The 14491-nt window shown below is 48.1% G+C and overlaps 1 protein-coding gene across 1 annotated transcript in view; it reads left to right on the top strand.

Annotated features, from left to right (window-relative positions):
• The window catches only part of LOC143988051 (cytochrome P450 3A9-like), a 71735-nt gene that overhangs the window by 14096 nt on the left and 43148 nt on the right, over positions 1-14491 (top strand). The window contains exons 3-4 of the mRNA XM_077487314.1: positions 6932-6984; positions 8789-8888. Coding sequence (XP_077343440.1) covers positions 6932-6984; positions 8789-8888 — 153 coding nt within the window. The remainder of the gene's footprint in view (positions 1-6931; positions 6985-8788; positions 8889-14491) is intronic.

Below are 14491 nucleotides of genomic sequence, written 5' to 3'. Positions count from 1 at the left end.
CCCAAACGCCACTTGTTTCTGGAATAGTCTTTTGTTCTCAGCTTTCCTGATAATCATTGCTTTATACTTCTGCTGTGTATCTAACCATACCTTTCGTTTCTCTGGGGAGGGATTTACTATATATTCTCTTTCTGCTCCTACTAACTCACTTTTAACGGTATTCTCCCATTCTCTAGATATTTTCTTAATTTTTGCCACCTGTTGAATAAGGATACCTCTGAGGTAGGCCTTTAATGCGTCCCATATTACTCCACTTGCAGCGGTATCCTTATTGAGCTCTATGAACTCTTCTAGCTGGGATAGTACTTTGTTTGCATCCCCAATAATCTCAAGCCATACTGGGTTCAGTTTCCATACTTTCGAGGGACTTCTCCCCTCTAAGTTAACCGATACCGTCACCAATGAGTGATCCGACACCCCCCTGGGTTGGTATACTATTTCCCTTACCACTTGGTTAGCTTCTTCGTTCCCCAACACTAAATCTATTCTTGAGAGTGAAGAGTAAGAACTTGAAAAACACGAATATTGTAGGAGGTCCGGATTCCGAACTCTCCACAAATCAAATAGTCCCCCTTCTTGCATAAACCTGGATAACCGACTCTCACCCTCTCTCTGCAAATTTGTCCCTGATGGGAACCTATCCTGATTTTTATTTATAACCTCGTTGAAATCTCCCACTGCTACTACTGGGATCCCAGATTTACCTACTATAAATTCCATTAGATTATATAAAACATCCAGTTTAAACGGGGGTGGAATATAAATATTTGGAATGACATACTCCCGATTTTCAATTACACAATGCAAAAATACATATCTTCCTTCTTTATCGATGCTGGTCTGCCGACAGTTAAACGCTACTTCTTTTCTTATCAACACAGCCACACCTCTTGAATAAGAGGTGTGGACTGAGTGAAACTGAGTGGGAAATTTCCTGCTGTAGTTCTTCAACTTGGAGTCCTCAGTTAGATGCGTTTGCTGTAAGCAGACCAACCCGATATCACATTTTTCGAGGGCATCAAACACCGCTGCTTTTTTAACTGATGTACCCATCCCTCTAACGTTCCAGGAGCCAATATTCATAACTCTATCCTGCATACCTTTCCAGAAAACAGTAAAAAATGACAGGAAAAAGGGATTGTCTCAATATTATAATTGATCTCATAGGGATGTTCTCTATGCCCCCTCTGAAAAAAAGTTGCGAGATGTGAGGGAACAAAAGGAGAGAAAAAAAGCCTACTCAAACTAAAATTCCTAATAACCTTGTGTATCCTTTTGAATATTGTGATACCATTCTGTCCCAAACTTCCCTTTAGTGAAAGAGAAAAGATAAACTTTTCATATATTCCCAACGTTATTTTTAATTTATCCTCTATTACTGTGCAATCTTTGCCCTTTTCCTGTCCAATATTTCCCCTTTTATTCCTTGTTCCTACTCCCCACCCCTCCCCATACCCTTCTGGGTTACCCCTAGGGGCTTTTCCTGTGACCGTTACAACCTCACCCATACCTTCAAACTCCCTTCTCTTCCCCACCCATTCACATACTACCTTATCCCCCCTCCCCCCCTCCCTAACCCAACTTCCCTTAAACCCAACCTGTGCCTCATTTTTTTTTTTTACCCTTCCTAATTTCATCCTTTATACTGTGAGTGACCCACCTCCCACCGTTGCATGTGTATATACATTGTGCCCGTAATTCAGGTGCATTGTACCCACTATATCTCCCCGTCCGAACCCACCCCCCCCCCCCCCCCCAACGACATCAGTCAGGGGTGAGGGGAAGAGAGAGCAGGAGGGAGCAAGGAGAGTAAAGGGATGGACAAATCAAAAAAAAAAAAAAATGGACTAAACAAAAAAAAAAAAAAAGGGAGAGAGAAGAAAAAAAAAAAAAATAAAAAAATAAAAAAAATGGCCATCTCTGCTGCAGACAGTCAGTTCAAGGAATGTTCAGAGTGAGGGAGGGTACCCCAGCTTTGGAAAATTGATTTTCAAAAATGCTAACTGCTCCATTAGCTGGGGGGACAGCTGGAATCTTTGGGGTGACAGGATGTTTCCCATCACAGAAAACACCCGCTCACTCTGGACACTTGTCGGAGGGCAGGACAGTAGCTCCTTGGCAATATCTGTGAGGGCAGGCCACTCCTTGCTCTTCTCCTGCCAAAAAAAACATTGGATCTGTGGTGGGGTGCACTGGTGGGGCTTACAAATAGGACATGACAACCTCCTTTGCTGATATGGGTTTCCTGGGGTGCACTATACTGGAGGTTCCCATTAGGGTGTCAAGTGCCTCAGCCAAGACAGAAGATGCTCCGCTGGCAGGAGCTCTGCTCACTTCACTAGATGATGCATGGGAGAGGGGTCTTCAATATCTTCTTCCTCCCCTTCCTCTTCTCCCAGCCTTACCATCTGCCTTTCCCTCTGACGCACCCTGTCGATTAGTCTGTCCCACCATGTTGTCAGAGCACTACACTGCACAGCCATTTTGCCCTTGATGCGAGGGTCACACATGGCAGCCAGCATCAGTTCTGGGCAAGAGGCAGTCAACTCCTGCGTGCGCCTGCCCAACTCCATCAGAAATGTGTTTAGCAGAGCCAACACATCAGGTTGAGGGCCACCATCAGGCAAAGGTTCCTCAGCCAACTTGAACCGCTCCAATTTGCTCTGAAGGTGGTTGAAGAGTGGGAGCACATGACCAATGCTGGCATCCTCGCGGCTTAGGTGTTCTGTGACAGAGAGGAAACATTTGAGGACTGCCACAATCTGCCCAATTATGGCCCAGTCCTCCCTGCCTAAAGGTCTCTCCGTGCCAATGTTATGATCACAGGCCATGGCATGGAGAGCATTCTGCTGCTCAAGGATGCGTTCCAGCATTGCTAGGGCTGAATTCCACCTAGTCCTCACATCCTGTTTTAGGCAGTGTTCTGGAAGGCCTGCCTTCCTCTGTTCCACCCTGAGGAGGTGGCTGTCCCTCACACTCAGATGGAAGTGGCCAGCCATCTTCCGACAAGAGTCCACCACTTTGGACAGCCTTCCATCGCTGCCAGAAATGGTCTCCGGTGTTTGGAGGAGTGGCCATAATACTTTTCTCCCCTAACAGCACTGCATGGTGGTGCACACGCATGTGCTGGTTCATGCCACTATTACTGAGATGCCCTATGTCTTGGCTCCGGCTGACCTCCCTGCCACAGTGATTGCATTTGGCCTTCTGACCGACACCAATTCTTTTAAAATGCTGCCAAATGCTGGAACGGCAGCCACCACCTCGGACACTACCTGATGGAATCCCTTTTCCACTGCAGTGGTCACACTCTTTCTTTCTGAGGTTCGGCAGGAGCAGGAGGAAGAGACCTGAACATCCCAGATATTTTGAGTTCTGTGATGGATTGAGGTCTAATGGTTGCATTGGCCCATTCTGATGCTGGAGGCTTAGAAAGCACTTGGGCGGGGGTCTTTTCAGGAGAAAAAAGTAGTGGGGACTGAGGGGAGATACTTTCTGGGCTGTCGGTGGTGCCAACATGGGTAGAGGGCTGGAAATTAAATTTGTCTACAACAATGTCAGGAAAGCCTGCTTTCACCTCTTTCATGTTGCCAAGGGAACAGTGATCATTAGAAGCAGTAAACGCTGTCTCCTTGCTGACCAGTGCCAAGCTCCCTGTAGTGCTGATGGTGATGGCACTGGCAGCAATGGTGGTGGTGACATCATTATGAGCTTCAGCCTCCTGACATGTTTCCTGCTGCATGGCCAGGATCTCCAGCTTTGGCTGTACAAATGTATGTGCACTGGGAACCCCTTTGGCCTGCCCTCTTCCATAAAAGGTACCAATGGGCAGCATGCTACCAGCAGCAGTGGCAGAGGTGGTAGCGCCACTTTTGCTATGAATTGTGCTGCTGATTCTAGGAGGTAAATCCTGGAACAGCTGGCGACGTGCAAATGTCTGCTGTTTGCCAGGCTCTTTACCACCAGCAGTCTTCACTCCCGTTCGCCTCAGCTTTATGGGAGGTGAGCTGAGCTCAGAGGGCGCAGAGACAGAACCTCCCACCTGCTGCTCACGTACACAGCTCATAGCTCTCCCTCTCCCAGCAGCACTCTTACTGCTTTTTTGGCCTTGTTTGCTGCACATTTTTCCTTTAAAAGTTAGAAAAATGTAGACAAAAAAAAATAATATGATTTTGATTGCAGCAAACTAACACCAAAATCACCAAATGTGCAAAAATATTATACCAACAGAAAATAACAAAATATTAACTAAATGAAACAAGAAATTAAAAAAAAAAAAGATCTCTCAAAACCAACCAAAAAAGAATAAAACCAGAAACTAAACACTAATGCCGCGTACACACGATCAAACAATCCGGTGGAAAAGTCCGGCAAACTCAAGTCCGCCAAACAATCCCCCCCGCGTGTAGCCTCCGGCATACTTTTTTGACCCGACAGTACGGCGGACTTAGAATTTCGGTTTGCACAACAATCTGCCCGCCGTACTCGCATTTCGGCAGACAATCCGGCCGTGTGTATGCCAGTCCGCCGTACTTTTGAAATGAGCGGACTTTTCCCGCCCGGAGAAATGTCCGCTCATTTCGAGCGGGTCTCCAGGTAGGCGGGGCCCGCGAAGGAGATGTCGCTGGCCCTGCCGCCTGGTATGGACTTAAAGGGGAACCCCAACGCCGAAAAAAATCGGCGTGGGGGTCCCCCCCAAGTCCACAACAGACCCTTGTCCGAGCACGCTACCCGGCTGGCCAGGAAAGGGGGGCGAGCGAGCGCCCCACCCACCTTAGCCGCACCAGGCCGTGTGCCCTCAACATGGGGGGTGCCTTGGGGAAGGGGGGGGGGGCGCGGCCCCCCACCCCAAAGCACCTTGTCCCCATGTTGATGAGGACAAGGGCCTCTTCCCGACAACCCTGGCCGTTGGTTGTCGGGGTCTGCGGGCGGGGGGCTTATCGGAATCCGGGAGCCCCCTTTAATAAGGGGGCCCCCGGATACCGACCCCCCACCCTATGTGAATGAGTATGGGGTACAATGTACCCCTACCCATTCACCTGTAAAATAAAAGTACAAAAAAAAACACAACACACGAGATAAAATACTTTATTGCACAGCTCCGGGGGTCTTCCGTCTTCGGGGGTCTTCTCGCCGGACTCCTCCGCTATCTTCTTGTAGCTCTTTTGCTAGCGGAGGAGTCCGGCTTTCTTCCTCGCCGCCAGGCCTCTTCTCCCGACTTCGGGGGTCTTGTCCCCCTCTTCGGTTCTTCTGCCGGGCCACCGCGCCTTCTTATAGCTCTTTTACAGGCGGTGGCCCGGTCTTCTGTCGCCGCTGCCGCCTTCCGTTCTTCTTCTTCTTCTCCTTCTTCTCCTGGAGATGTTGACTCGACGCTCTCTCCGGCCACAATGCCAGGGACGCGCTGCGCGGCCACTTATATAGGGACAAGGGGCGGTGTCACATGGCTTTATGTCACATGGGTTGGTCACATGGGTTGATGTCACATGGGGACTGTGACATCGTAAGGGGGCGGGGTCACCATGTGACACCAACCCATGTGACATAAAGCCATGTGACACCAGTCAGAGTTGATGTTCAAAGCTTATCTGGGTAATTCTGGACAGGTCTACAACTTATATACGCTATTATTAGCCAATCATTGCATAGAACATGGGTGTGGTTAATACAGAGGTGTACATTGCATATCATTAATTATGCCATCTGCTTTCATGACTTATAGCCATGAGTCCTGTGGCCCAGACATACTGAGACACAATTTCTTTATTTAGACAGTACAGAATAAAACTGCTTATGCAAGCTATATTTTCTTATATGTATGCTTTATAGGAAACCGCTGCAGTCTGTAAATACAGAGTTTAAACTAACTAACAAGTTAACCCAAGTTAATCTTATATGAACTTATAAAGATGGAGTCACTCCGGTTCAGCCATATCACAACAATCCCCTCTAATCCTGTAAATGCCATGTCCATAATAATTTGAACAATGTGATTCACAAGTTCACTTCTGTACATAACAATGCCAAACCACAGTCAGTTTGAGAAATGAAAACCTTTTCACCACATAACACCATGCTCAGAAATACCAGGCATGCATGTCAGACGTCACTATACTTTAGCAAACCAGAGTGTCGTCCAAGTGCCTGTACCTCTAAAACTCATGACCAAGAGTCCATCTTTGATGGACCATAGTAAGAGGGAGAGAGAATGGTGAAATGTGTCTCCGGGATCGGGCATTGTCAAAGCCTAGCAAATTACTGACGCGTTTAACCATAATGGTGTCATCAGAGGCACATACGATGGCTCTAATGAACTCGGACTTAAATGTCAAAAGGGACAAAGCTGGTGACAAGTGAACAAACCAATACTCCCTTGGCATGTCCCAACAGGACTTGAAATCAAAATTCCATTGCATGATATTCCAACCTCCTGTATATGTTTCATTGCATGATATTTATCTGCGCGTGGCATAACATACTATATAAAACATTTTTTGTAAAACTACGTGCTTTAAAGTTTGGATAGCAGCATCGAGCATAAACTGTAGGTCTCCGTGGTTGGCCAATAGAGTCTTTCCAAAAAAAAGAGGAATAAGATGGCACAAGAACCAACAGGCAGAGTCTCTTATGTAAATAAATAAGTCCAATATAATGTACAGAGTGGGGGATCAATGTAAATAAGTAAATAGTCAATGTGAATATACACCATCGGCAGCAACCCTGAGAGGAGAAGCAAGACTCTGGAAAATACAATAGGGGAAAAGCAAGGCACACCTTGCTTTTTCCCAATAGAGTCTTTCCTGTTTGCCCAAAAGTTTTTACAATGTCACTGAAAAAAAGTTTGGATGTTAGGTGGCATATAATATTAATCATCTGCAAATATGCATGTTTATTTGTGTATGTTTGTGTGCTTATATATTTGATTATTTTTCAGGGTGTGGCACAGTATGATGTGGAATGCTTTAAAAAATATGGAAAATTATGGGGGTGAGTTCAAAGCTACATTTTGTTTTTTAATAATATCAGTTTCTAGTTGAGCTGACAATTCTAAATTATAACCTATGTAGCCAGGTGCTGAGCTACAGCAATATGGAGATGAAGACATTGATCGTTATTCTTCTCTCCCTTTATTGAGATACTAATGTTATACTGGCCAGCAGGAGGCGAGCTAAAGCCCAAGCAAGCCCATAGACTTCTATGCAGAGTGCTCAGAATCCCGGAAGTTGTATTTTTAGATGGCAGCCATATAATGGCTACGCTATAATGGTTACAATAGAAATCCCAATAGGCACTGTGCGGTTGGAGGAGTGAAGAGATGATTTTTATTAAACTGCCCCTGAATGTTCTTCTTGGCTTCTTGGAGGGAGTTAAAAGAGAGCACCTCTATCTGAATATTCACCTGCCAGCTGGAAACCATAGCAAACGGAGATCCAAGCTTGTGATTGGGAGCGAGGACACCTGGGCAGCGCGGCGCTGTCCACGTGACAGGACCTGCACTGCTGTCACAGGGAGAAAGAAGACTGGAGCATTTACTCACCTTCTCATCACTGATCACCAGAGACTACCTTCTAAAGCAAAAGGTCACCGCTGAATCCCAGGAACTGGTAAGAGGGCTAGTCACTGCTGATCCTGTTAGAAGAGACTGAGCCACTCAGACCAGGACACTAAGTGTACCCAGTCCATACTGCACCCTCTACTGCACTTATTCCAAACCTGGACTGCACCTATACCAAGCCAATACTGCATTACAGTGAACCTTCAACACATCTGAACCACATCTACCTTGCAGCTGTGCCGAGATTATACCATACCTATAACTGACGCTATACAGCATATACTGGGACTGTCATTAATTGCACTGATGCTTTTTAAAGAGCCCCAACAATAGCTGGCAGAATAACATCTCAAAAGACCCCCCTCTTGTAATAATTAATCTGCAAACCCCTTTGTTCCCCTGCCCCCTCAGCTACCATCCTCCTTTTCTTTGGACTGTGCATACCCAGTCGGTCTAGAACTGGCATCGCCACCATAAATGCACTCTGGCAGTAGAGTTCCAGCACTCAGTAGATTAAACTCTACTACCGCCCATTGCTGCACTTGAGGTGGTCTTGCTACTGTTTATGCTGACCTGGATGGCAAATGTCATCTAATGCCTAGTCTTTGTCACTTTGTATGCTAAATTGCATTATTGTTATTGCAATATCCCATTTTACGCTTGCCTAGTTACCAATCATATTGGGTGACAATATATTAAGTTTGCCTTTGGTGCCTGTTTTCTTTGATATAGCACTACTACTAGGTACTAAATATTACCTTTAGTGATTTCCTGTGATATTGTACGTTTAAACTCTCAACCTGTTGTGTTAGATGGGCTGTGTTTATTTTGGAAAAGGTCAAACTAAAGAACAGAGGACCCATCCTAATCGGAGGCTTCTAATGGGTTTGTGTTACACGAGTATTTACTTTCAGCTTCCAAAACTGTCACTAGACATGAGAAAAGGGCCACATAGAGGCAGCTGACTATAGAAAACCCTGGAAAACCCAAAACCTTGACCACAGGAGATAACTAAAACTTGTAAAAATGATCACCCTGTACTCTGGGGCTTCTGAGGCACTCTGGGTGCATATGATCATTCATGTAGAACTTATAGAGGCTAGAAGCCTGCTATACATAGCTGATGACAGATTGCTTTGGTTTTGAATATACAGATAAAAAAAATGTATGTCTTTTTTAGCTGCTCAACAATTAATTTTTAGCTGTAAATTATTTCTGTTGTATATTTTGTTGCAGATTGTATGATGGAAGACAACCAGTTCTTGCAATTCTAGACCCTGCTTTAATAAAAGCCATACTGGTAAAAGAGTGTTATACTAACTTCATAAACAGAAGGGTAAGTGTCCTTGGGTAAATTATTCAACAATAATTTCTCTCAAACACCAGCAATAGTGCATCATCATGATACCTCGTGGCTTCAGTTTGTGTAAAAATAGCATTACAGGCTGCACATTTACAAAGGTGGCTTTATGCATTTACAACAGAACTACGGTATACCTACCTATATACTATACTCACTCACCAGTAAATCAATGCTTACAAGTTCCTTGTCAAAGCTGCCATCTTTTCTCCAGCCTCTTCTGGGTTCAGAATCTTTGGCCATCCTAATTGGTCAGGCTGGGATGACGTAACCCCTGTTAATTTTGACAGATGCTAGAATTGTACACTAAGCTGCGCATGTATCACGTAATACAGATAAAGTATCCCAAAAAATTATGCTAAAAGTTTGGATACCATAAACAATTATTTGATTATTAACCACTTGCTTACTGGGCACTTAAACACCCTTCCTGACCAGACCAATTTTCAGCTTTTGGTGCTCTCACACTTTGAATGACAATTACTCAGTCATGCAACACTGTACCCAAATGAATTTTTTGTCCTTTTTTCCCCACAAATAGAGCTTTCTTTTGGTGGTATTTGATCACCTCTGGGGTTTTTATTTTTTGCACTATAAATGAAAAAAGACCGAAAATTTTGAAAAAAAACGCATATTTCTTTGTTTCTGTGATAAAATTTTGCAAATTATAATTTTTTTTTCATAAATTTTGGCCACAATTTATACTGCTACATATCTTTGGTAAAAATAACCCAAATTAGTGGATATTATTTGGTCTTTGTGAAAGTTAGAGAGTCTACAAGCTGTGGTGCGAATCGCACAAAATTGATCACATCTGATGTACTGGTGGCCTATCTCATTTCTTGCGACCCGAACAAGTCAGGAAAGTACAAATACCCCCCAAATTACCCCTTTTTTGAAAGTAGACATTCCAAGGTATTTACTAAGATGCATGGTGAGGTTTTTGATGTTGTCATCTTTTTCCCACAATTCTTTGCAAAATGAAGATTTTTTTTTTCTCACCAAATTTTCAATGTAATAGGTTATTTCTCTCACATGGCATGTGTATACCACAAATGACACCCCAAAATACGTTCTGCTACTCCTTCTGAGTATTACGATACCAAATGTGTGAGACTTTTACACAGCCTGGCCACATACAGAGGCCCAATATTGAAATAGCACCATCAGGCGTTCTAGGAGCATAAATTACACATTTCATTTCTCAACCACCTATTACATTTTTGAAGGCCCTGGAGCACCAGAACAATGGGAATGCCCACAAAGTGACCCCATTTTGGAAAGCTAACACCCCAACGTATAATCTATGAGGCATAATGAGTCGTTTGAATGGTTTATTTTTTTTCCAGAAGTTTTGGGAAAATGTGGGAAAAAAATGAAAACGCATTTTTTTTACGCAAAGTTGTCAATTTATAAGATATTTCCAACACATAGCATGTACATAGCAAAAATGACACCCCAAAATACGTTCTACTACTCCTCCTGAGTATAACGATACCAAATGTGTGAGACTTTTACACAGCCCGACCACATACAGAGGCCCAATATTGAAATAGCACCATCAGGCGTTCTAGGAGCATAAATTACACATTTCATTTCTCAACCACCTATTACATTTTTGAAGGCCCTGGAGCACCAGAACAATGGAAATGCCCACAAAGTGACCCCATTTTGGAAAGCTAACACCCCAACGTATAATCTATGAGGCATAATGAGTCGTTTGAATGGTTTATTTTTTTTCCAGAAGTTTTGGGAAAATGTGGGAAAAAAATGAAAACGCATTTTTTTTACGCAAAGTTGTCAATTTATAAGATATTTCCAACACATAGCATGTACATAGCAAAAATGACACCCCAAAATATGTTCTACTACTCCTCCTGAGTATAACGATACCAAATGTGTGAGACTTTTACACAGCCCGACCACATACAGAGGCCCAATATTGAAATAGCACCATCAGGCGTTCTAGGAGCATAAATTACACATCTTATTTCTCAACCACCTATTACAGTTTTGAAGGCCCTGGAGCACCAGGACAATGGAAATGCCCACAAAGTGACCCCACGTGGCACTGACGACACGTGGCACTGACAGATGGCACTGGAGGCAGATGGCACTGGAGGCAGATGGCACTGGAGGCAGATGGGGCTGGCAGATGGGGCTGGCAGATGGGGCTGGGGCTGGCACTGGCAGATGGCACTGGCAGATGGTGCTGGCTATTTGCTCTGGCTAGTTGCTCTGGCAAATGAGGCTGGCAGATGGCACTGCGGCTGGCAGGTGGCACTGGGGCTGGCAGGTGGCACTGGCAGGTGGCACTGGGGCTGGCGGCACTGGGGCTGACGGCACTGGGGCTGACGGCACTGGGGCTGACGGATGGCACTGGGGCTGACGGATGGCACTGGCGCTGGCAGGTGGCACTGGCAGGTGGCACTGGCGCTGGCAGGTGGCACTGGCAGGTGGCACTGGCAGGTGGCACTGGCAGGTGGCACTGGCGGCACTGGGGCTGGCGGCACTGGGGCTGACGGATGGCACTGGCGCTGGCAGGTGGCACTGGCAGGTGGCACTAGCAAGTGGCACTGGCGGCACTGGCACTGGCGGCACTAGTGGTGGCAGGTGGCACTGGCAGGTGGCACTGGCGGCACTGGCACTGGGGCTGACGGATGGCACTGGCGCTGGCAGGTGGCACTGGCAGGTGGCACTGGCACTGGCGGCACTGGGGCTGACGGCACTGGCGGCACTGGGGCTGACGGACGGCACTGGGGCTGACGGACGGCACTGGGGCTGACGGACGGCACTGGGGTTGACGGGCGGCACTGGGGCTGACGGGCGGCACTGGGGCTGACGGGCGGCACTGGGGCTGACAGGTAGCACTGGCGCTGGCAGGTGGCGCTGGCAGGTGGCACTGGCGCTGGCAGGTGGCACTGGCAGGTGGCACTGGCAGGTGGCACTGGTGCTGGCGGCACTGGGGCTGACGGCAGGCACTGGCGCTGGCAGCAGGCACTGGCGCTGGCAGGTGGCACTGGCGGCACTGGCACTACTGGCAGATGGCACTGGGCTGACAGATGGCACTGGCACTGGGGCTGACAGATGGCACTGGGCTGACAGATGGCACTGGCACTGGGGCTGACACTGGCACTGGGGCTGACACTGGCACTGGGGCTGACACTGGGGCTGACACTGGCACTGGGGCTGACACACAGATCGCTCTCCCTCCTCACACGCTGTCTCTGTGTGAGGAGGGAGAGACACGGCAATGGGAGATGATCTCATATGTTTACATGTTTACAGATGGGGCTGGCAGATGGGGCTGGGGCTGGCACTGGCAGATGGCACTGGCAGATGGTGCTGGCTATTTGCTCTGGCTAGTTGCTCTGGCAAATGAGGCTGGCAGATGGCACTGCGGCTGGCAGGTGGCACTGGCAGGTGGCACTGGGGCTGGCAGGTGGCACTGGCAGGTGGCACTGGGGCTGGCGGCACTGGGGCTGACGGCACTGGGGCTGACGGCACTGGGGCTGACGGATGGCACTGGGGCTGACGGATGGCACTGGCGCTGGCAGGTGGCACTGGCAGGTGGCACTGGCGCTGGCAGGTGGCACTGGCAGGTGGCACTGGCAGGTGGCACTGGCAGGTGGCACTGGCACGTGGCACTGGCGGCACTGGGGCTGGCGGCACTGGGGCTGACGGATGGCACTGGCGCTGGCAGGTGGCACTGGCAGGTGGCACTAGCAAGTGGCACTGGCGGCACTGGCACTGGCGGCACTAGTGGTGGCAGGTGGCACTGGCAGGTGGCACTGGCGGCACTGGCACTGGGGCTGACGGATGGCACTGGCGCTGGCAGGTGGCACTGGCAGGTGGCACTGGCACTGGCGGCACTGGGGCTGACGGCACTGGCGGCACTGGGGCTGACGGACGGCACTGGGGCTGACGGACGGCACTGGGGTTGACGGGCGGCACTGGGGTTGACGGGCGGCACTGGGGCTGACGGGCGGCACTGGGGCTGACGGGCGGCACTGGGGCTGACAGGTAGCACTGGCGCTGGCAGGTGGCGCTGGCAGGTGGCACTGGCGCTGGCAGGTGGCACTGGCAGGTGGCACTGGCAGGTGGCACTGGTGCTGGCGGCACTGGGGCTGACGGCAGGCACTGGCGCTGGCAGCAGGCACTGGCGCTGGCAGGTGGCACTGGCGGCACTGGCACTACTGGCAGATGGCACTGGGCTGACAGATGGCACTGGGCTGACAGATGGCACTGGCACTGGGGCTGACAGATGGCACTGGGCTGACAGATGGCACTGGCACTGGGGCTGACACTGGCACTGGGGCTGACACTGGCACTGGGGCTGACACTGGGGCTGACACTGGCACTGGGGCTGACACACAGATCGCTCTCCCTCCTCACACGCTGTCTCTGTGTGAGGAGGGAGAGACACGGCAATGGGAGATGATCTCATATGTTTACATATGAGATCATCTCCCATTGGCAGCTGCGATCGCGCTGTGAACGGCCGCTTTGATTGGCCGTTAACGGCGATCTCTATTTGCCTGTCTCCGGGAGACACGGCGAATACAATACTTCCGCGATGCGCGCCCCCGGCGGCGCGCATTGCGGAAGTAAACACCAGGCCGTCCAGGGACGGCCAGGCGAAGGAACCCGCCCGCTCTAAGGCCGTCATTCGGCTATAGGGCGGGTGGGAGGAGGTTAATGAATTCATGAAAATGCCACACACAGAGAAATAACCACTAGCTGAGTTTTCTAACATGTAGGGGGTATTTTTAAAAAGATTTGCAGAGCTATTCATCCTGTGACACTGCATGAACACTTGTTCTGTGTGAAAGCGAACAAAAATGAATGGTATAAGGCTATTTTCTCGTTAGGTCAAGTGTTTTCATTCATACAGAATAGAGTAAATACAGTAAAACCTTGGTTTGAGAGTAATTTGGTTTGAGAGCGCTTTGCAAGCAAAGCAATTTTTTTTTTAAATAAATTTGACTTGATATACAAGTAGCATCCTGTCACAACTGAGTATAAAAGGGAAGAGAGACATCTCTAAGTGTAGCAATATGATTAAATTTAATGGTTACATTTAATGAAGGTACAACATTTAGAAACTCACATGGTTGATCATTAAAACAGAAACATCTAAGTATGCAGGCATCCAAGGGTAAAGATGTCCACATAGACCATCCTAATCACCGCCATTGACGTCGTCCCTTCCACGCTGCGCTCCACGGCTGGTTCAAGACATGCTTTCAGATTGCTCTACTGCAGGGTAGTCTTCCCATTCATGATTGCAGACTGACATTGGTGAGAGCTGGCGGTGCAGAGGATGGTCTATGTTAATAGCTTTAACTCGGATGCCTACTTAGATGTGCCTCTTTTAATCATCAACCATGTGAGTTGCTAAATGTTGTACCTTCTTTAAATGTTACCACATTGCTACACTTAGAGGCGCCTCTCTTCTCTTTTATACTCCGTAGCTCCTGCTGGTTTTGCTTCTAATCCCCTTGTGGAGGCTTCCATTTGTGGATGGACATTTTATGTGTAGCACTGACCCCCGAAAGAGCGTCTGGTTTAATTGAGCT

The sequence above is a fragment of the Lithobates pipiens genome, unplaced genomic scaffold (assembly GCF_037356315.1).
Source record: "Lithobates pipiens isolate NorthernLeopardFrog02 unplaced genomic scaffold, aLitPip1_a1.2 Scaffold_18, whole genome shotgun sequence".
In the NCBI taxonomy this organism is placed as follows: domain Eukaryota; kingdom Metazoa; phylum Chordata; class Amphibia; order Anura; family Ranidae; genus Lithobates; species Lithobates pipiens.
This window is presented reverse-complemented; position numbering and strand designations above follow the sequence as displayed.